At 43.4% G+C, this 22067-nt stretch overlaps 2 protein-coding genes across 6 annotated transcripts in view; one reads left to right on the forward strand and one right to left on the reverse strand.

Annotated features, from left to right (window-relative positions):
• LOC143923518 (NACHT, LRR and PYD domains-containing protein 1a allele 5-like) overlaps positions 1–1999 on the forward strand; it is a 182523-nt gene extending 180524 nt beyond the window's left edge. For 2 of the 3 annotated variants that reach the window (XM_077447239.1, XM_077447237.1), the window contains one exon: positions 1467–1999. In XM_077447239.1, coding sequence (XP_077303365.1) covers positions 1467–1521 — 55 coding nt within the window. In that variant the 3' untranslated portion in view covers positions 1522–1999. The remainder of the gene's footprint in view (positions 1–1466) is intronic. The other variant, XM_077447238.1, reaches the window with a different exon arrangement.
• A 5547-nt stretch (positions 2000–7546) lies between these two features.
• The window catches only part of LOC143923520 (uncharacterized), a 36413-nt gene continuing 21892 nt past the window's right edge, over positions 7547–22067 (reverse strand). For 2 of the 3 annotated variants that reach the window (XM_077447241.1, XM_077447240.1), the window contains one exon: positions 8163–11085. In XM_077447241.1, coding sequence (XP_077303367.1) covers positions 10808–11085 — 278 coding nt within the window. In that variant the 3' untranslated portion in view covers positions 8163–10807. Of the gene's footprint in view, positions 8140–8162; positions 11086–22067 lie in introns of those variants that run through there. The other variant, XM_077447242.1, reaches the window with a different exon arrangement.

The following is a 22067-nucleotide window of genomic DNA, read 5'->3' on the forward strand; positions in this document are numbered from 1 at the left end:
TTTTAATATAACTAAAACCTCAATTTCACTCAGGAGAGATATAATAAACCATCCTTATTGTAAATTAAAAAATAGGTTCAATCACCATCACCTACCGTAGCATACTGTCACCCATCTGTGGAAGGTAAATGGACTTGTGCCATCTAGTGGTGATTTAGAGGAATTACCTCTCTTCTACAACTCTGGCTGCTATCTCATCTTTGATGTGATCCGAGAGTCCATGAAAAAAAGCAGCCACATGGGCCTCATTATTCCAAGCAACCTCTGCTGCCAGAGTACGGAACTCAATACCGTAATCGGCAACAGTTTTCATACTCTGGCGGACATCAGGCCTTTGGCAGCAGTCGTGGAGCGTGCAGGAACGTCAATTACCCTCTTAAAGGAAGCCACAAACTCTGGGTAATCGCTGGGGAAGTGGATAGGAACCAGACATACCTGTTATAGAGGTAATATTCGAGGCGGGTGCCAGCACCGAGATCGGAGCAGGAGCAGGGACGGCCTGCAACACAGGTTGTACTAGAGCAGTCACAGTGGGAGGTTCCAGGTGAGAAGTACGATTAAGGATCGTCTGTAACACTATGGAAAACTGATCCATGCAGTGATCCTGGTCATCTAATCTGGAAAAAATATTACCAACAAGTGGATTGCCTGCAACTTCTGAATTCATGGCCTTTGCCTATTGTCAGGAACCATGAATCAGACTGAGGCATAAGTGCAGTAAAAAATCACACTATTTAATAAAATGGTAAAAATGGTATAAAGAAGAAGAAGCAGGAGTCTAGAGATCAGCAAAGTCGGGTGCAGCAAACAGGATCAGGAACCAGAAGGGAAGTCAGCCAAGCAAAAAGTCTTTCACAGGAAAACACAGCAGAGAGAGTCCGGATAGGTTGACCAGGGTAAAGGCACAGAATATCTGATCCAAGGAGTTTATATAGCCAGCAGCTCTAGCTGACAAACAGGAAATGAAGACCAGGTGAGTCACTGTGGAAGGAAGAGTCTTCGGTAATTACTCGTCAGCTGAGCACAGAGCTCTGAGAAGGAAGGGCTGAACCCAGACCGGGACACTGATCTAGTGAGTGCATTTTTATTGTCTTTTATATACTTTTTTAATAAATCACTACACCTAAATGGAGACGCTCTCTTCTGTTTGTCTTTTATATTTGCATTAGGATCTCAAGACTTAATCTGAGAGGAGCTGCATCCACCTCACTTGGTGTTCCCTACCACTCTCCTGGCCTTCTTATGTGTCCCGTTAAATGATGGTTGGGTTCCAGTCAGCACATTAGCTTATTCATTTTGTTTGGTAATAGAGATACATGACAGCATTAAAATACTATTTATGTTTACAACAAGATTAGGCTTTTTCAGGGCAGTAGTTGGGTTTTTCCTGTTTATTTATTATAATGTTGGCAGGTATGGGAATTTTTATTTTCTGGTATAGTAAATAATGTACTTTACTTCAACAGATCCAAGATGACTTTTAAAACAATACATGGACAGACTAGACCTCAACCGCTGTGACCTCCTCCAACATTGTGTATTATCATCATCAACTGACAGGGCAAAAGAACGTAAAATAAATGGGTTAAAGCTGAAGTTTAATCACCTTATATTCTGCTTGCCCTGGTTTATTCAGGAAGTATCTTATTCCCAGGATCACCAGGTGAAAATAAAGAAATACAAGCTTAAAAAAGGAAAATCAATACAACCACCACATGAATGAGTTGAAATGTATTACATTTTTGGGGGATTATGTATGCTTTAAATTCAGTGTATTTAATTTTAAGGCGATGTAACTGGTCACTGTGTCTATAGAAGTGGATCAACGAGACATGTAATACATATCTACATCATCATTAGACATGTGCAGAATGAAATAATCTTTTTTGTTTCGTTTTGGATGGATTCAATTTTCTTTAGTTACATTCATTATGTTAGAATGGACAAAAAACTCACGCTAATCAATATCGAAAACCTACGGTGAAAAAGGTGAAAAACCAAAATAAGGTAACGTAATCCAAATACATAAATGTCACAGTGTAAATCAATATCCATGAACATACACACTACAATGAATTAAATGTTCATATAAAACCTTTGTGAAAAAGCAATTCTGAGAGATATACAGAGAGTTAGTCCACGTGGAATATACAGAGCTCCAAAAGAGAGATTGCTTCAAGGTAGTTCCACCACCAAGAGTCATGCAGATCCTCCTGTGACACCCATCACCCTATTAATGGGGACGCTTATCAGATGGTGTGGACCATCTATTTCTAGAGTGGTCAGACAGGCATACAGATAAACCTCTGCAGGGTAACATAAGCATTCAAGCCTCAGGTGCCCCTGGAAGACATCACATTTGACAAAACATGTTGGGCAGAGCTATGCGCTGACGTCACCACGCCCCACGTGACCCTGGAAGTGTGGGCGAATCTGTTTTCTGTTTGCCGGCAAACCTTTTCTATCATCGCTTTTGATCCTTTTAATATTTGATTACCCCAATATCAACTTGCGCGCTTACAACTTATCCAAAACACGGCGGCAAGGCTGATAGCAGGGAAAAAACCCTGGGAATCAATCTCTCCTACCCTGAGGAGCCTACCCTGGCTAACCGAAAAGAATCGAATCACATTCAAGACCCTCTGCCTCACCCACAAATGCATGCATGGAGACGCTCCTCAATACCTATTCGAGAAAATAAAACACTACACGCCCAACCACAGTCTTCGATCCTCTAACCAAAACCTCCTCCTAGTTCCCAAATCTCGGTACAAATCTAAGGGGGAACAGAGATTCGCTGTCCAAGGACCACGGCTATGGAACACTTTACCAACCAACATCCGCTTGGAAGAAAACCTCCAGGTCTTCAGGAAAAAACTCAAGACCTTCCTCTTCTAGAAGCTGGACAACAAAGCTCTGCACAGCACTTTGATGCAAATCAGTTCGCTTTGAGCGCTATACAAATTATTCATTCATTCATTTGTAAATCGTTTTTTGGCTTTATTAATAAAAGAGTACATTATCATAATATACAATATCACACTATTGGTGCTTTTTTCCATATATATATTTGGTCCTGGCTGATCAGGACATTCTAACACAAGTTAGACAACACTGGAGGAATTTCCTAGTCACCAGCGTGGCCCTGAGGCTTGACTGCTTATGTTACCCTGCAGAGATTTATCTGTATGCCTGTCTGACCACTCTAGAAATAGATTATCCACACTATCTGGTAAGCGTCCCCATTAATAGGGTGATGGGTGTCACAGGAGGATTTGCATGACTCTTGGGACTCTTGGTGGTGGAACTCCCTTGAAGCAATCTCTCTTGTGGAGCTCTGTATATACCACGTGGACTAACTCTCTGTATACCTACCAGAATTGTTTCTTTCACAAATATGCTATATGGATATTTGATTTATCGTAGTGTGTATGTTCACGTATATTGATTTGCACTGTGACATTTATGTATTTTGGATTATGTTATCTTATTTTGGTTTTTCAACTTTGTAGGTTTTCGATTTTGATTAGTGCAACTTTTTTTTGTCCATTATATGCTTACTATGTTTATATCACATGGTTAGTCGCTGCTGTCTTTCATTATATTTTCACTTATTTTTTTGTACCACTTAGGATTGATTATGTTAGAATGATTTGTGTTCGTAATAAGTTTTGTGTTGTTTTTTTTTTTTCTGTTTAAATGTTTCAGCTGTATTCAAATTGGATTTGAATCGAATATCTGAAAATTTGTTATGTACTACTTGTTCATAGACTGTTTAAAAATGTGTGATTTTATCATATAAAAATAAGTTTTTACATCAAAGTCTGCATTATGGGCCCAACAGAATATGTCACATGAAATTATAGGTAAGGTATCATCATTATAATTTATAAAAATTGATTGAATGATGGAAATCAGCAGAGCGTCTGCTCATTTACTAAGCTCTGGAGCAACTGCAGTTGCAGAGTACAACTGCATTATATAAAGTGCACAATCTATTTGCCTTTAACCACCTCGTGCCCGCCCTATAGCCGAATGACGGCCGTAGAGCAGGCGCGTTCGTCCGGGTGGTCGTCCCTGGACGGCCTGATGTTTACTTCCGCAATGCGCGCCGCCACGGGCGCGCATCGCGGAAGTTCTGTGTTCGCCGTGTCCCCCGGGGACAGTCAAACACAGATCGCTGTAAACGGCCAATCACAGCGGCCGTTTACAGCGTGATCGGCGTGTCCAATGGGAGATGATCTCATATGTAAACATATGAGATCATCTCTCAGCGCCGCTCTCCCTCCTCACACAGACAGCGTGAGAGGGGAGAGATGAACGTCTGCAGCGGCAGCCGTTCTGCCTGTAGTAAGGAAAAAAAAAAAAAAGGAAAAAAATAAAATAAAAAGTGCTATCCTTCCTCAGCAATGCCATCCGCCCCAGCAGTGCCATCCGCCCCAGTGCCATCTGCCCCAGTGCCATCTGCCCCAGTGCCACCCACCCCAGTGCCATCCACCTGAGGTCCATCCACCCCAGTTCCATCCACCCCAGTGCTACCTGCCCCCAGTGCCATCCACCCCAGTGCTACCTGCCCCCAGTGCCATCCATCCCAGTGCTACCTGCCCCCAGTGCCATCCACCCCAGTGCTACCTGCCCCCAGTGCCACCTGCCCCCAGTGCCACCTGCCCCCAGTGCCACCTGTCGTCAGTGCCACCTGTCGTCAGTGCCACGTGTCATCAGTGCCATGTGTCATCAGTGCCACATAGTGCCATCTGTCATCAGTGCCACGTATCAGTGCCATTTGTCATCAGTGCCACCTGTCAGTGTCACGTGCCATCTGTTGTCAGTGTCACGCGTCATCAATGCCACTTATCAGTGCCATCTGTCATCAGTGTCACGCGTCATCGGTGCCATGTATTAGTGGCATCTGTCATCGGTGGCACGTATTAGTGCCATCTGTCATCAGTGCCACGTATTAGTGCCACGTGTCTTCAGTGCCATGTATAAGTGCCACGTGTCATCAGTGCCACGTATAAGTGCCACGTGTCATCAGTGCCACATATTAGTGCCATCTGTCATCAGTGCCACATATTAGTGCCATCTGTCATCAGTGCCACCTGTCATCAGTGCCACGTATCAGTGCCATCTGTCATCAGTGTCACGTGTCATTGTCCTGGTGCTTCAAAAGTGTAATAAATAGTCAACAAGTTAGATGTGTAATTTATGTTCCTAGAACACATGATGGCGCTACCTGCATGTTGGGCCTCTCTATGTGGCCAGGCTGTGAAAAAGTCACACACATGTGGTATTGTAATACTCAGGAGGAGTAGCAGAATTTTTTGGGGGGTGTCATTTGTGGTATACACATGCCACGTGAGAGAAATAACCTATTACAATGACAATTTTGTGGAGAAAAAAAAATAAAATGAAAAATCTTAATTTTGCAAAGAATTGTGGGAAAAAAATGACAACATCAAAAAGCTCACCATGCCTCTTACTAAATACCTTGGAATGTCTACTTTCCAAAAAGGGGTCATTTGGGGGATATTTGTACTTTCCTGACTTGTTCGGGTCACAAGAAGCGAGATAGTCCACCAGTACATCAGATGTGATCAATTTTGTGCGATTCGCACCACACCTTGTAGACTCTCTAACTTTCACAAAGACCAAATAATATCCACTAATTTGGGTTATTTTTACCAAAGATATGTAGCAGTATAAACTGTGGCCAAAATTTATGAAGAAAAATTAATAATTTGCATAATTCTGTCACAGAAACAAAGAAATATGCGTTTTTTTTCAAAATTTTCGGTCTTTTTTCATTTATAGCGCAAAAAATAAAAACCCCAGAGGTGATCAAATACCACCAAAAGAAAGCTCTATTTGTGGGAAAAAAAGGACACAAAATTCATTTGGGTACAGTGTTGCATGACTGAGTAATTGTCATTCAAAGTGTGAGAGCACCGAAAGCTGAAAATTGGTCTGGGCAGAATGGTGTTTAAGTGCCCAGTAAGCAAGTGGTTAATAAATCAACCCCAGTTTCCTTTTATTAATTGTGATAAGAGTAGTGCAGCAAAATGTTAGTCTTCTTGTTTCTTTCGTCCTACAGAGGAGTATGGAGCAGAAAATGGGTTCTGCCCTATTCTATCCTATTGGACAAGCACTCTTGGAATTAGCCCACCCATTATATATATTTTTTTCTTACCATACCTAGTTGTATTGAATGTATTGAATACTAATACTATCATTACAGGGATTAACCATAGACAGTTACCAGAATGCAATAATTTGCACCATAGTAGGCCTTTAATATCATTTTTTTTTTATTATTACTGTGTGTAGTTATTATTGCTGTATGACAGGTTAGCAGCTACTCCAATACAGTGACATTATTTTATGCCCCATATCCATATTACTAGATATTTACTAAGAAGCTAGGAAGGTGAAAAATTAATATATTTTCCCTCTAGAGCAGTGGTCTCCAAACTGTGGAGCAGGGCCAGATGTGGCCCTTTGCTTACCTTTATCTGGCCCTTGGGGCACTATTCCACCAATTGACCCTAATGATGGAGCACCATTACCCCTACTGACACCATCAATGGGGCACTATTATTCTAATTGAATTCAACAATGGGGCACTATTTCTCCCATTGAAACCAATGATGGGGCACTAAGGCCAAGGTATTTTCTACCCCCACTGGCTAGAGTCCGGCCCCCCTAAAGGCTGGAGGACAGCAAACTGGCCCTTTGCTTAGAAAGTTTGGACCCCTGATCTAGAGCACTGTCCTCTAAACTGTGGCCGGCAGGTCAGATGTGCCCCTTTGCTTGCCTTTATCCAGCCCCTGGGCACCATTCCATCCACTTACACCACTGATTGGGTACCATTACTCTCACAGACACCAATGATGGCACACTCCTTCCTTGAATACCAACCATAGGGCACTATTCGTTTTACTAATATAAATGATGGGACATCGTTTACTCAAAATGACAGCAGGGCACCTTCTTCTCCTACTGGCCACAGTCTGGCCCCCTTCTGAAGGACAGTAAAATGGCCCTTTGTTTAGGACAATTGGAGACCCCTGCTCTAGAGCAGTGTTTGTCAACTCCAGTCTTCAAGGCGCCCCAACAGGTCATGTTTTCAGGATTTCCCTCAGATTAAATGGCTATATTTACTAAGGCAGTGACACTGATCAAATCACTTGTGCAAAATAGTGGAAGACCTGAAAACATGACCTGTTGGGGCGCCTTGAGGACTGGAGTTGAGAAATACTGCTCTAGAGGATATAATGCCAGAGGACCTTTTGAAATATAATGGGGACTGACCTGATTCAAAGTCAGAGGAAGACTGGGCTGGGTGGTGGGAGTGGGGGAGGGCATTTGTCTCCTGATTAAGACATGTTGAGCTAGTGACTCAGAAAGAAAGAGAATTATTTAGTGGGAGCATTGCCAACTATGATCAAATCAGATCTGGTGTCAATATTCCCTCTGGAATATATCAAAGAATATTTACAACATTGAATTGGGGCTTTTAACACACAGATCAATAATATTATCTCAAACATATTGGTGAAAACTTTGAAATTTTATTACTTCGAATTTTTATTTGTATCGGTATAAAATGATATAAAAAAAGACAAAACAGTTGTTTGATCCTATGAAGACATTACATGGTTCATCCATTCATATAACACATTCATATAACACATAGGGGATTATTTACGAAAGGCAAATTCACTGTGCACTGCAAGTGCACTTGGAAGTGCAGTCACTCTCAATCTAAGGGGTAGATCTCAAATGAGTTGAAGCTCTGCTGATTTTATCATCCAATCATGTGCAAGCTAAAATGCTGTTTCTTATTTTCCTTGCATGTCCCCCTCAGATCTACAGCGACTGCACTTCCAAGTGCACTTACAGTGCAAAGTGGGTTTTCCTTTCATAAATAACCCCCATAGTATCAGAAAAACATTAGTTATCACATTGGTCCCGAAATGTGTGCGCCACCATATTGCATCCTCCATATCTTGATGGTGGAGGGGTTTAATGATGATTAGAAATGTGCGGTTCGTCTTTTTCCGAATCAAAATTCGGACACATTTTTCAATTTGTGGATGTATCTGAATTTCCAAATCACAATAGGAATGAATTTAAAGGAATCTGAAATAAAAAATTATCCAAATTCAAAACAAGTTCAAATAGAATTTGAAAATGAATTCAAAATTTAAACATATTGCCTACTATTGCTGATTTTCCTTAAAAACTGTGTAGGAGTGTACCTAAAAGCAGAATATTCCAATATTGATTCCATTTTGATTTCTCTTCTGTTCGCTCACTCTGCATTTTTTTAAATTCATAAAACAAACAAGTAAAGTATATATTTTGAAAGCAAAAGTTCCAAACTTCTCCCAGGTCTGCTGGATATTTTCTGGGAACTTTTATAGCAGTAGTGGTTAATTACTTGCCGACCAGCCGCCGTCGTTATACGGTGTCAGGTTGGCTCCCCTGCGCAAATCACCATAGCTGTACAGTAGCCGCTTTAAGAACTATAGTGGAGTGGTGCGCATGTTGCCAGAGCCAATGAGCGTGGCCGGTGGCTGCGATGTCCGCCGGCAACCCACGATTGCTCTTCAGAGCCAAACAGACAGATCCCCGTTCTGTCAGGGAAATAGAGAGAGATCTGCTTTTCCTAGTGATCAGGAACAGTGATCACTCTCTACTCCCTGTCACTCCCCTCATCCCCACAGTTAGAAACATCTCCCTAGGACACATTTAACCCCTTGATCACCCCCTCATGTTAACCCCTTCCCTGCCAGTGACATTTATACAGCAATCAGTGGCTATTTTTAGCTCTGATCACTATAAATGTCACTGGTCCAAAAAAAAGTGTTAAAAGTGTCCGATCTGTACTCCGCAATGTCGCAGTCTCGCTAAAAATTGCTGATCATCATTACTAGTAAAAAAAATAATTAATGATAAAAATACCATAACTATTTTCCCGATTTTTGTAGACACCAAAACTTTTGTGCAAACCAATCAATATAGGCTTATTGCGATTTTTTTACCAAAAATTTGTAGAATACATATTGGCCTAAACTAATGAATGCATTTTTTTTGTTATTTTAAATTTGGGCTATTTATTATAGCAAAAAGTAAAAAATATTGGGCTTTTTTCAAAATTGTCACTATTTTTTTGCATGTAGCGCAAAAAATAAAAACCGTAGAGGTGATCAAATACCACCAAAAGAAGCTCTATTTGTGGGAAAAAAAGGACGTCAATTTTGTTTGGGTACAACGTTGCAGGACCGCCCAATTGTCAGTTAAAGTGACACAGTGCCGTATTGCAAAAATGGTAATGGTAATTAAGGGGGCAAATGTTCCGGTCCTTAAGTGGTTAATGTACTACACAGGGGGGTCCTCAATAAATCGCAACATCATCAAAGGGCTGCATATAATGTTCAGTGGATGTATTGATACTCAAAACAGACCCAATGTATTACAAAATTTGGTCAGTGACTACAGCAATTCTATAGAAATGGATAGAGAAGACAAGAAACATGTTGCAAGAGACTGCTAGAGCTTACTCCCATTACAGTTCCATTACAATTCAGTGTCCCCTATACTCCAATTAATAAATTACTGGCACCACATTTGATATTCTCTGAGCAAGATCCATTATAAAAGGTCACAGAAAAAAAGAACAGGCAACACAGAAAAATTAAGGAAGTGTGAGTTGCTCATGCTGTATGTTGATAGAAGTCCCAGTGCTGGCTGGGGAGGGATCTCATCTATGTTCCAGGCAATAATAGAGAGCGACTAGGGGGCATGGCCTAGTGGGGGTCCAGGCTGAGACTTCCATTTACTATTATACAGCAGGTATAATATTAAATATTAGAAATAGTATTCAGTACATGAATTCCCTTCTTTTTTTTCCACATGCCTTTATTTCTATTTTTCTTCAGATTTACATGTAGAGCAAGCTGAAAGTCACAGTTACAGGGGTTGGGACAAGCCATATGACACTGCTGCGGTGCTTACAATAATTAGCTTTTATTCGTATGGTTTAAAACCGTCTTCTGAAAGAAAAACAACTGTAAGGGCTTGGTTACATTTGCGGCCAAGGGGCAGTAATAATGGGGGGCTGATTCAGAGTTTTACCACTCCCCAACCACCCACTTTAACTTAACATTGCAGCCAGATGCAGCCCCTTTCAGTGGGCAGTACAGTTGCCAGACCGGACCTATTCAAGTAAATGGGCCATGCCACAATTACGAGCCAAATGCCAGGCTAGTGGTTGCAACAGGTCATTCTCATTCTAAATCCCCCTTTGGCTGCAAAAAAAAATGGCATTCGGGAGGCAGCAGTATCACTTCTGAATGCCTTGATGCTGCTCTCTGAAAATCATTCCATCTCAGATTGTTTTTCATAAACTGTTGCAAAAGTAAACCATTTATATATACATATTCCATTCAATAATAGCCATAAACACTATAAATCTGCGTTTGCATGCACCAAATGCCTTTGCAGACACAGATATTACCTTGTAAGTAGCCATGACATCATCAATTTGCTGTACATAGCCTGTGAGGGGGGAGGGGACAGCAGGCCCACCCACTACAGGCTGCCTGCAGAAAACTATAAGAGGGATCGGAGACAAGACCAGTCACACTGCACAAGGAGAGAGAGATAGCAATAGTGACCGGTTTTTTTTACAGCAAGCTCGTGCACAGAGGGAACGTCTCACACTGGATGACTGCACAGATCTGCATACAGAGAGTCAAGGAAGAATACACATGATGAATGTATTTACACAACAATAACTTTTAAACTATTTTTTTTTCTTATTTTGTCTTTTGAGACCCCTGAAAAGAGCTGGATTGTGTTTTTTAAGGAGACGCTGAAATATATTTTTGTCCCTGTCACCCCAGGATCTCTGATGACGATAAAGTTCCCTCATCATATCTTGGGTGGTCGTCTTCTTCAGCACAGTATCGTATTGTTCCTGTGTCAGAATGTTGTTATCCATGAGATCATCGAGAACTGGCTCTACACTGGTCACCTTTTCTATTAATTTTACTCGGTGTTCATCTACAAAATGCTTTCCACCTACAAGAACAAGAAACAAAGATACCTTTACTATAAGCACTTGTATTCCAAGTGTTTCTCAAGTCAGCTGGATTTATTCTGGGAACTTTTATAGCAGTGGGGGTTAATGTACTTCACACAGGGTGACAGGGTGCCTCAATAAATCCCCTGACATCACCAATGGGCTGCATATAATGTTTAGTGGATGTATTGCTACTCAAAACAGACCCAACGTATTACAGAAGAAGGTCAGTGACTACAGATATTCTATAGAAGTGGTTGGAGAAGACAAGGAACACGTTACAAGAGACTGCTAGAGTTCACTCCCATTACAATTCAGAGTCCCCTATACTCCAATCAAATATTACTGGCACCACCTTTGATTTTCCTCTGAGCAAGATCCATTATAAAAGACCACAGAAAAAAAGAATGGGCAACACAGAAAAATTAAGGAAGTGTGAAAGGTAAAAAAAACAAAAACTTATTTATCTAATAGGCACCAGTTAATTACTATTTTTCTTCTTTGTCCCTGTGTAAGCACCTAGGTAAGTACAAACCTTAATTTGGGCTGCTAGGGCCCAAGGGCCATATAGTAAGTGCCAAATGGCCATGTGCACTCGGACCCTACAGGGACATTTATTAGAGGGCAGATATATTAAATGGTTCTATCACCATAGTTTGCTTTTTAAAATTCCACTTACCAGATTTGCTTTCCTGATGGGCAGTAAGCCTGGCAACCTTAAAGGAAGACTAATTTGTTTCCTATAATTTTGTTCTTTTGGACATTCACAATAGTCCATAACTTTAGATGAGAATGAGGGAAGTTTGAGTTGAATCTTATGACAAGCCTTTTGGTTTATTGATCAAACAGACCTACCAGGAGAGGTATTGCTATGTTAAAGGTATCATAAGGGTTCAATACCAGGTGTAAATGGGTACAGTAGGCTATTTTCTATGTAGGAAAATACTGTATATATAATATTTTAAAGCCCTAAGCCAGACAAAATTATTTTTCTAGGACAGGGTGGGGAGGGGACAGAAGCATGTTTTCTGCATTTATACAACAGAGTACCTTGCTCTACAATGAAACAGGGATAGATCCTCTGCCAGGTTATTATTACTTCCTGTGTCCAACTATTATTACTTCCTGTGTCCTACAGTCCCTAGGACAAATGCTTTGCTCATTTCTTATTCTGCTGTCAAAGAATATCACATGGACAGGATGTGGGTTGGAATCTGCCCAACAGCAATAAAAACACAATAAATAAATATATATATATATATATATATATATATATATATATATAGAAAGGCCAGTATGGTGGCCTGGAATTATGGGAGGAGCCCGGTGGAGTATATAACCAGCCCGTTCGCCTATCTTCCTCGTCGGTTCCGGTGCGCGATACCTGATACGTCAGAAATCAAGGGCCGACTATCCTCGAGACCAAACGTAGTGAGTCGTGTTCGTGAGTTCCCGCGTTGTCCAGTTCGTCTTCGTGTTGTCAAGTCGTCTTGTCGTTCGTCAGCGTCCGTGTGTTTGCCGTCCGAGTGTCGCTATACTCAACGAAATTTTCTGTTGTCGTACAACACGTCTGGGCCGGCTGTCGCAGGTAGGGCTTCGGCACCCTTTTCATTTCATGTGTTACAATGTCACGTAAACGAGATTCCCTGAACTCACGAACCTCTCACTTTCATTTCACGAACGTTTTAAACTGTGGCACTCGTACTCGTTACCTCATGTCACTACCCCTTCTTTCGAAGAAGTCCTTATCACCTTTTCGGGACATGTCGATCGTGCCACATCAGGCACTTCGTTTCGTAGGCACGTCATTTCTAAGCCGAACGACTCCCCGATCATTTCTCTATATTCGAATCGATCGAATCGTTTCGAAATCACAGCCGACTGCTCGTTACGTTAAATCAAGCAGTCCGGCCAATGGCAATTTCACGTTGTTTTTTTAAGCCGTAAACCGGTCGGACCGTTCCAAATTCGAATAATTTCATGCCATTTCAATCATTTCATGCCGTTTGAATTATGTCTGTCATTTTATCTCATTTCAAATCATTTCAGTCTGTTATGTCAGATCGATTCATTTCTACCATTTCTAAATCATTTCATCATTTCTGTCACTTACCGCGCTCCGGTGCGAATCCTGTCGCATCTCCGATGCACCGATTCGCTTCGAAGTGCCCCAGGGTTCGGCCTCATTTCTGTACATGCTCCAGAGACTGAGTCACTCGCAGGTTCAGGCACGGTCCCTGATTCTAGTCTTTGTCATGGCATACCATTTCTGTCACTTATTACGCTCCAATTCGAATCCTGTCGCATTCTTTTATGCACCAATTCGTTCTGGTGTGCCCAGCTGTTACGCCTCATTTCAGTACATGCTCCAGAGACGGATTCTTTGTTGTAACCATCAGTCCAGTCGTTGAATCTTGTCTCTGTCATGGCATATCATTTCTGTCACTTATTACGCTCCGATTCGAATCCTGTTGCATTTATTTATGCACCGATTCGTTCTGGTGTGCCCAGCTGCTACGCCTCATTTCAGTACATGCTCCAGAGACGGATTCTTTGTTGTAACCATCAGTCCAGTCGTTGAATCTTGTCTCTGTCATGGCATATCATTTCTGTCACTTATTACGCTCCAATTCGAATCCTGTCGCATTCTTTTATGCACCGATTCGTTCTGGTGTGCCCAGCTGCTACGCCTCATTTCAGTACATGCTCCAGAGACGGATTCTTTGTTGTAACCATCAGTCCAGTCGTTGAATCTTGTCTCTGTCATGGCATATCATTTCTGTCACTTATTACGCTCCGATTCGAATCCTGTTGCATTTATTTATGCACCGATTCGTTCCGGGGGGGCCCAGCTGTCACGCCTCATTTCAGTACATGCTCCAAAGACAGGATTCATCTGTTTGGTTCATGGGCTCGTCCTCTGATTCTTGTCTTTGTCATGGGTTTTCATTTCATTTCACCTATCACGTTCTGGTACGAATAGTCACATCTGTGTACCAAATTCGTCTCGGCGTGCCCCAGGAATGGCCTCATTTCAGTACATGCTCCAGAATCCGTTTCGTGCTCGGTCGCAAGTTGTGGCATGGCGATCCGGATCTCTGTCATGGCAGGTTCTCTCATTTCACTGTCACATACCGCTTCCCGGTTTGGGTCCAGTTGATTCTTCAATGTTTGGATGCCTACCGGGGGCCTTGCTCCTCGGCCTCATTTCATTATAAATTGCCTCAAAAGGGAAAAACACAGCTTCGTTTAGGCGTGTCTCGCTGTTTTTCTCCACATACAAGCGTAGACTTCTTGCAATCGTTGCAAACACACATCCAAGCGTAGACTTCTTACAATCATTGCAAGCACGCATCCAGACATAGACTTCTCTCAATCATTGCAAGCACATTCGAGCATAGACCTCTTGCACTCATTACAAGCACGCATTCGAGCATAGACCTCTTGCAATCGTTGCAAGCACGCATTCGAGCATAGACCTCTTGCGATCATTGCAAGCACGCATTCGAGCATAGACCTCTTGCACTCATTACAAGCACGCATTCGAGCATAGACCTCTTGCACTCATTACAAGCACGCATTTGAACATAGACCTCTTGCGATCATTGCAAGCACGCATTCGAGCATAGACCTCTTGCGATCATTGCAAGCACGCATTCGAGCATAGACCTCTTGCAATCATGGCAAGCACGCATTCGAGCATAGACCTGTTGCAATCGTTGCAAGCAGATGTCCAGGCACAACTTATTGCAATCATTGCTGGCAGGCACTTCTGGCTTGCTCAATAGATTGCTTTGGGGAAAGCCTGGATACCTTCCTAAATGTACGTTGTATTACGGGGTACTTATATTTATAGGTATAGTTGATCCAGGGTAAAATCCGATTGCCTCTCGAGGGGTCAGGAAGGAATTTTTTCCCCTGCTGTAGCAAATTGGGCTATGCTCTGTTGGGGTTTTTTTTGCCTTCCTCTGGATCAGCTGCGGGCGTAGAATTGGGTGTGTCGGGTTGTGTGATACCTTATTTATTTTGATTTGTGGTTGGACCGGATGGACTTCTGTCTTTTCCGGCCTGGCTACCCATGTAGCCTACCATAATTCCTTGCAATCGTTTCAGGCACGAGTCCTGGCATAACTCCTTGCATTAGTTGCAGGCACGCATCCTAGCATAACATCTTGCAATCGTAGCAAGCACGCATCCTGGGTAACATCTTGCAATCATCGCAAGCACGCATCCAAACATACATTCAAGCACAACTCCTGCAGTCTTCGCAGTGCACATGCGGTAACACGAATTGCTCACAGTCACTACGTATACATCTCCAGTGACAAACTCCCGGGCAATTGTCGCAAGCACATGTTTAAACACAACTTTTCAGTCATGCCAAGGCTCGCGACTTAGCATAACTTCTTGCAATCATTCGTTTGCAAGCACGTTCTCAGTGGCACACAAACTGGCTACACGTCATTTTCAGCAGCACTTAATTGGCCACTCGTCTCCTGTGGCTTTTCCTACAAACCACTCACTGTTGTCTGTCTATCCGTCTCTTCCTTAGGACAGTTGAGTTCAACTTCCGTCCCGCACCAGGATCATGTTGACACACGCAACTGGCTTCTTCCTGTAGCACGCCCAGGCTATTTCTAGCCAGCGTTCAGCATTTCTTATCCTTACAGTGCACGGAGAGCCATCTGTCGTTACGGCCCATACAGCAAGATCCCCACTACGAGGCATCCAGAGGCATCAGCCCATAGCCAACGGCAAACGCTCGCCCATCACAACTGCCATCTTTAGGGGCATATAATATCCTCGCATATTCCCCAGTCTAGTCATCCAAAAGACACCTACAGTCCCTACACGGCATGTTGAGTTTCGCTATGCGCATCATCCCTCAGGGTCGCGCCTTTGTGTCACGCCTATTGGTCTTACTGTCCCTCTCACAGGATCCAGAGCAAGTCCTCAGCCTGGATCCCGTGGCAATAGCAGTCCTTGCTATGCGGGAGGAATTTCTATCGTCTGGGAATGGCGTCTCCCTGTTCATTCCCTCCGTGTCTTCCCTTTCACCCCAGGTGATGACCGACGCAGCGGCCTCCACGGGCTTGCGGCTGTTTTTGGCCACCTCTGGCTCGCAGCTCCCTGGCCTCCCCAGTTACTGGCAATTCCTGGCTGCGCCAAGGCGTCCTCTCTGTTGATTATGTCCTTCCTACGTCGACTGGTCCAGCTCTTGTTGTTGTTTCAGTTCAACATCCATTGTTCCTTTATCCCCGGTAAATTCAATCAGGCAGCGGACGCCCTCTCCCGCTTTAACCTTGTCTCATTTTTCGATCAGGTACCCGGAGCCGGACCAACATCAGCAGCTATCCCGGACTGGTCTCAACTGACCCTGGATTAGCCCCTCACCTCCTAGCGGCTACCCAACTCATCGATCACTCCCTTTCCCGCAATACCCTCAAGGCCTATCAATCAGCCTGGAGGGCCTTTAACCGCTTCATCACGTATCACAGCATAGAGACGTCCCGTGTCAAGCAAGTCATAGCCTTCATTTCCTACTGCCACTTGCAGTTGGCGTTATCCTTTAATACGATCCGGCTATACCTGACCGGTGTACAACATTTCACGTCCCTCCAGGACCCTACCGTACCCTCCTTATTTTCTTACCACGCCGTTTGGGCTGTTATGCGCGGTGTCCAGAAGCGCCAGCCGATGGCCGGCACCAAACGACTGCCTATCACAGGAGACGTTTTAGAAATATGTCAGATATCCTGGCCACTTCACCTTTCGGTCTCCACATTAGTGTCTTTTACAAGCAGCCATACACCTGGCCTTCTACGGCTTCTTACGGCCAAGCGAGTTTACTTGTAGTAGCCTCACAGCACGCATGCTGTGCAAGCACCACCTGGTCCGATACGAAGACCATTTCGTCTTACACTTAGCAGTCTCCAAGACGCAGCAGCTTGGCTCGGGTATGGACATACACTTCTATAAGTCCAACAACCGCTGGTACCCGGTCGCCATTCTCACCCGCTTGTTGACCCTTTTGGCTGATCAACCAGGAACTAGTCCACTTCTGCCATTTCACACTAAACCTCTGAACGCTGCCCGCTTTATGGAACATGTCAGGATACTCCTGGGTATCCTTCACCTCTATCCTACTCACTACTCCGGACATTCATTCCGTATCGGAGCAGCTTCAACAGCATCCCGCCAAGGGGTCCCGGACCACATTATCAAGAAGTTGGGCAGATGGAGGTCCACCTGTTTCGCCCGCTACATACCCAATCCGCAAGTGGAGATGGCCCAGGCCTTTGTCAAGCTCACCCAGTAACAAACTTGAATCAATAAAATGCAACCCCTACCTGAATGTTTTTGCCCCCTTATTTTGGTATACCGTACGTTAGACCAGGGCACACTTTCAGGTCCATTTCAAGTAAGCGAGTTTATGTTAACCTTGTTTGTCATCCTTATCCGTATCGGTCAGAGGGCTCTGGACCATAAATAGAAAGGCCAGTATGGTGGCCTGGAATTATGGGAGGAGCCCGGTGGAGTATATAACCAGCCCGTTCGCCTATCTTCCTCGTCGGTTCCGGTGCGCGATACACACCCACCCATCCCCTTTTTCAGGGCATTTCTCAAGCATTATACTCCTCATGAGAGTATTCATTTCACTCCATTTCATATTCATTTCATTTATCACCCACTTCTCTATCTAAGGTATGCCCCCTTATTTTGGTATACCGTACGTTAGACCAGGGCACACTTTCAGGTCCATTTCAAGTAAGCGAGTTTATGTTAACCTTGTTTGTCATCCTTATCCGTATCGGTCAGAGGGCTCTGGACCATAAATATATATATATATATATATATATATATATATATATATATATACAGTATAAATGCACACACACACAATCAGTATATAAAGTGTATATACTTCCCAATGCGATCCAAAAGAAACATTTTGGCTGAAGTTGGGCTCTATCCAGGCAAATCTTCATCCCCCACTCCACCCCATCTCACCACTTCAGCAATTTTCTTGTATAAATACCATAAGAAGCTCTTTTTTCCTGACAGGCTCCATGGCAGCATACGTGAGGGTTAGCCCTGCCTCCATAACTACCCTAGAGGACACCTCTCCCATAACTCTTTGCTCTGGACTACCAGCCATGTTCCTTTTTTGTCCTACTCCATAGGACCATGTAGTTGGTTCTCCTACCTGAAGACGACCCCCCTACGATTGGGATCGGCCCAGCGACAGTGTCATGTCCTTCCGATAAGCCTTGTCTGTTATGCAGGGTATGGAGTGTATATGCAGTGTAGCACTGAAGAAATGGAAGCATGCCCATCTGTCAGATGTGAGCGCTCTGGCCGGTTTGCCTAGCTGTTGCAGGTGGCCATTATCTGCCTTTTGAAGTCTGTGTGTGTATGGATTGACTTCGGCCTAATCGATCGTAGGTGGTGGTAAGATTTACGTTTCCTTCATGGCAGCAGTGTTTGTATTTGTTTTTTATTTGTCTTACCTCTTGTGCCTGTGTCTATAGTATTCCTTCCTGCTGCATGGTGGCTGGTTCGTTTGCGTTTCAACCACCACTCTATCTCTTCCGGGTGCCACCGTTCTTTCTGCACATGGACAGTCCAGGAAACGAAAGTGAGGCCTGATCCACAACACAGTTCCCGTGGAAGGAGCGGGTCCTCTAAATCGCACCACCGGCACGCTTCTTATGGTTCCAGACACCACGGGTCTTCCTCTAAATCCAGGCACTGCAGTAGAGGTTCTCCTCACCCCTCCATCTCAACCAAGTAAGGGGGTAGAGAAGTTATAAAAAAAACTGATACAACACACCTAATTCCCTCCAAAAGCATGTATCACCACTGCGTTAGAAACAATCTCAACCTATAAACTCAGCTGCTACTTATACAAAAAATATGTTAAATCAGTGCAATAAGAAATTAAAAATAGCACGTAGCGCTAAATGTGCAAATGACTTACACCATATACCTAATTACATCGATCACAAAAGCATATATCAAAAAAGGTCCATATGTACATTCGCATATACATGTGAATATAAATATAAAGTGCTAAATGTGCAAAAGACATACATTTAAGCCCGAAATAAATCAGGTGACATAAAAAATTATATTATAAAAAATTGTCAAGTGAAAAACAATGTGAAAAAAAGTCCAATAAAAGTAATCCACGTGAAAGTAATGATAAGTGTCCAAATGAACCAATTGCTCCTTCACCACACCTTCAGTGACCGTGAATCCCCCAATGTGAATGCACTCGCCAGCTAATAAGCCAAACACTTTCGTGCTTGGCTTCTAGAGCTTTAAATCTTCTAAATAAAGTGATAGTTGCAGGATCATCAAACTTGCAAAGCTCATACACATTGGCCCCTCCTTGATGATGTACGTGTGTATATAACCTTGCAAAAAAATGAAAGGAAGCCTCCAATAGTGTAATACAGTTTCAACACACTCTTTAATAAAATGAAACCAATTCCAGTGCACTCACATGAACTATATAAAAGAAAAGCCAAATCACAGATAAATCACGCTTGAACTTCTTAATTGTGTATATATGCTGGGGTATTGGTCACGGCGGACCTCAGATTAGGCAAGTGATTTAATTCCTTCTCACCCCTCCTTATTTGCCTCACTCGCTCTCTTTCAGCAGATCCGCGGTGTTTGGAGTGTGCTACACACCTCCCTTCACTTCCTCTGTCCAGTAACCACCTCACACCGCCCAGCTCTCCAGATCACTGATACACTATGTTCGCCAGGCCACGACATGTTTCGTCATCAATACGACTTATTCATGGGATTGGCTATCTGGACGGGTGAACCTCCTTTTATTCATATGGCGTGTGCAGTAATGGGCAAACAACCACAGACTGGGCATTCGCCAATCGCGTGTCCCTGTGCCACCAATGCGCCAGCATTTCCATTATAGCACATAATAGAATCTCTCCAAACATATTTACCGCAAGTATCAACCATTACCTACAGTAAACAATATTCCCCACTTCCCCAGCTCTACACTATGATGTGTCAGGCCGTCAGTGCACTGTGCGTCATATGAAATGTTAAAAGCATATAAAGTGGATTCTCTCTTACCAGGAAGCACATCTACCTCTACCTCAATGTGCCACTACGCATGGAAGTATTCAAAATAGTGTAGGGGTATTACATCATATCCATATGTATATTTAAAAAAAATATATAGAAAAAAATATATATAAACCAGAAAGTATCCTACAACTGATATTGCTGGTTATTTCAGCCCATTGCTTCTGTGATATCTTTGTATTACTTTTGATTCCCTACCTAAAGATGTTGTAAACCTTATTTCATTTGTTTTTTCAATAAAATATTATGGAATAAAAAAAAATATATCTATATATATATATAACATTTTTTAAAAAGAAATATATATATATAACAGTATAAATATATACTAAATCCTACTCTTCTCAGAGACCATCTCATATGACTAGGATGTACAAATGAATAATCCTTACTCAGATAACTACCTGCGGTGACAACTAGCCTCATTATTATAATTAACCTCACTAAGGTAGAGAAGTTATGTTGGGGTTGTGGGGCCCCGTCCCTGTCAGCAAGTCTCCCTGTGACCGCTGTTTCTCCAAAGCAGCTAATGAGAGGGAGGGTGCAGACCAGCACCTTGAATCACTAGTCAAACGGTTTGTGTGAGAATCTCTGCAAGAGAGAGAAGCTAACTCGTGGAGCCCCTTGGAGAGGGGCAGGCCCACGAGACATGGAAATCTTCCCAGGCTAGCGATCCATCAGTTCCTGCCTCGGATAGCGAGTCGGAAGCAGAAGATCAGGGGATGGGCTTTGAATATGCCCTGGCTCCCTCTTTGGTGAGGGCTTTGGTGAGGGCTGTTAAGGATGCTCTAAATTGGGAAGATCCTATAACCTCCCCTCCTAAACAGAGAAATTTTTTCAAGCAGCCTAATAAGGAGCGTCAATATTTTCCCTTCCTCACTGAAGTGGGTGACATTATCTCTGATGAATGGGATGAAATGGACAGAAAGAGCAGTCTAAAATGCAAAAACTGTATACCTTTAACAGAAGAAAAGGTTAAACATCTTGAGTCGGCCCCCTTGGACACAGCACTAATGAGAATCGTTAGGTATCCGACTCTTCCTCTAAAAGATACAGTCTCCTTCAAGGATTCCTTGAAGAGACGGATTGATTTGGATCTGATGCGGATTTACTTAGCAGCGGGCATGGCCTGTAAGCCAGTTCTGGCCTTAGCTGCAGTCTCAAAAGCTTTGGAATCATGGTCAGACAACGTGGACGAGTCCCTTAGGGGCATTGCCAGTGAAGTGGCAAAAAATTCACCTATTCAAGAAATTAGGTTGGCATCCGCCTTTCTGGGGGAGGCTTCTATAGACATCATCCGCCTGGTGTCCCGGGTTATTTTGGCAGTCCCGGGTTATGTTGGCAGTGCTCACAGCCCATCGTGCCTTATGGCTCCATCGCTGGTTGGTGGATCCGGCTTCTAAGCAAGCTTGGTGCCAAATACCCTTTGAAGTTACAGCTCTCTTCCGCAACAAGCTTGACAGTGCCAATACCCTGCAGGTGGCAAGTTCTTCCCTCAGGATAGGCGCTTACAGAACCATAGGCGTCCTTTTCTGAGAAAGCAAAACACTAATCGCGCAAGGGAAGCGTGCAGTTACAGGCCTGGCCGGGAGTTTTCAAGGTCTTGGAAGAACAGGCAATCCTCTTTTAAAAAACCCACAAAGGGTGGGTCCTCTGGCAACTGAGACTCCACAAAGCCTTTTTGTGATTGGGCCCGCTCAGGCATGTCAGGTAGGGGCATGCCTGCTCCACTTTCGGCATGTCTGGGCGGCCTCAATCCAGGTCTCCACAGGTCACACCTGGGTCTTCAAAAGCACCCCCAGGCTCAGATTTATGCCTACGACTATTCCAGGTTCAGAAGAAAAAAAAGCAGATCCTG

This window comes from Lithobates pipiens, unplaced genomic scaffold (assembly GCF_037356315.1).
Source record: "Lithobates pipiens isolate NorthernLeopardFrog02 unplaced genomic scaffold, aLitPip1_a1.2 Scaffold_22, whole genome shotgun sequence".
Classification (NCBI taxonomy): domain Eukaryota; kingdom Metazoa; phylum Chordata; class Amphibia; order Anura; family Ranidae; genus Lithobates; species Lithobates pipiens.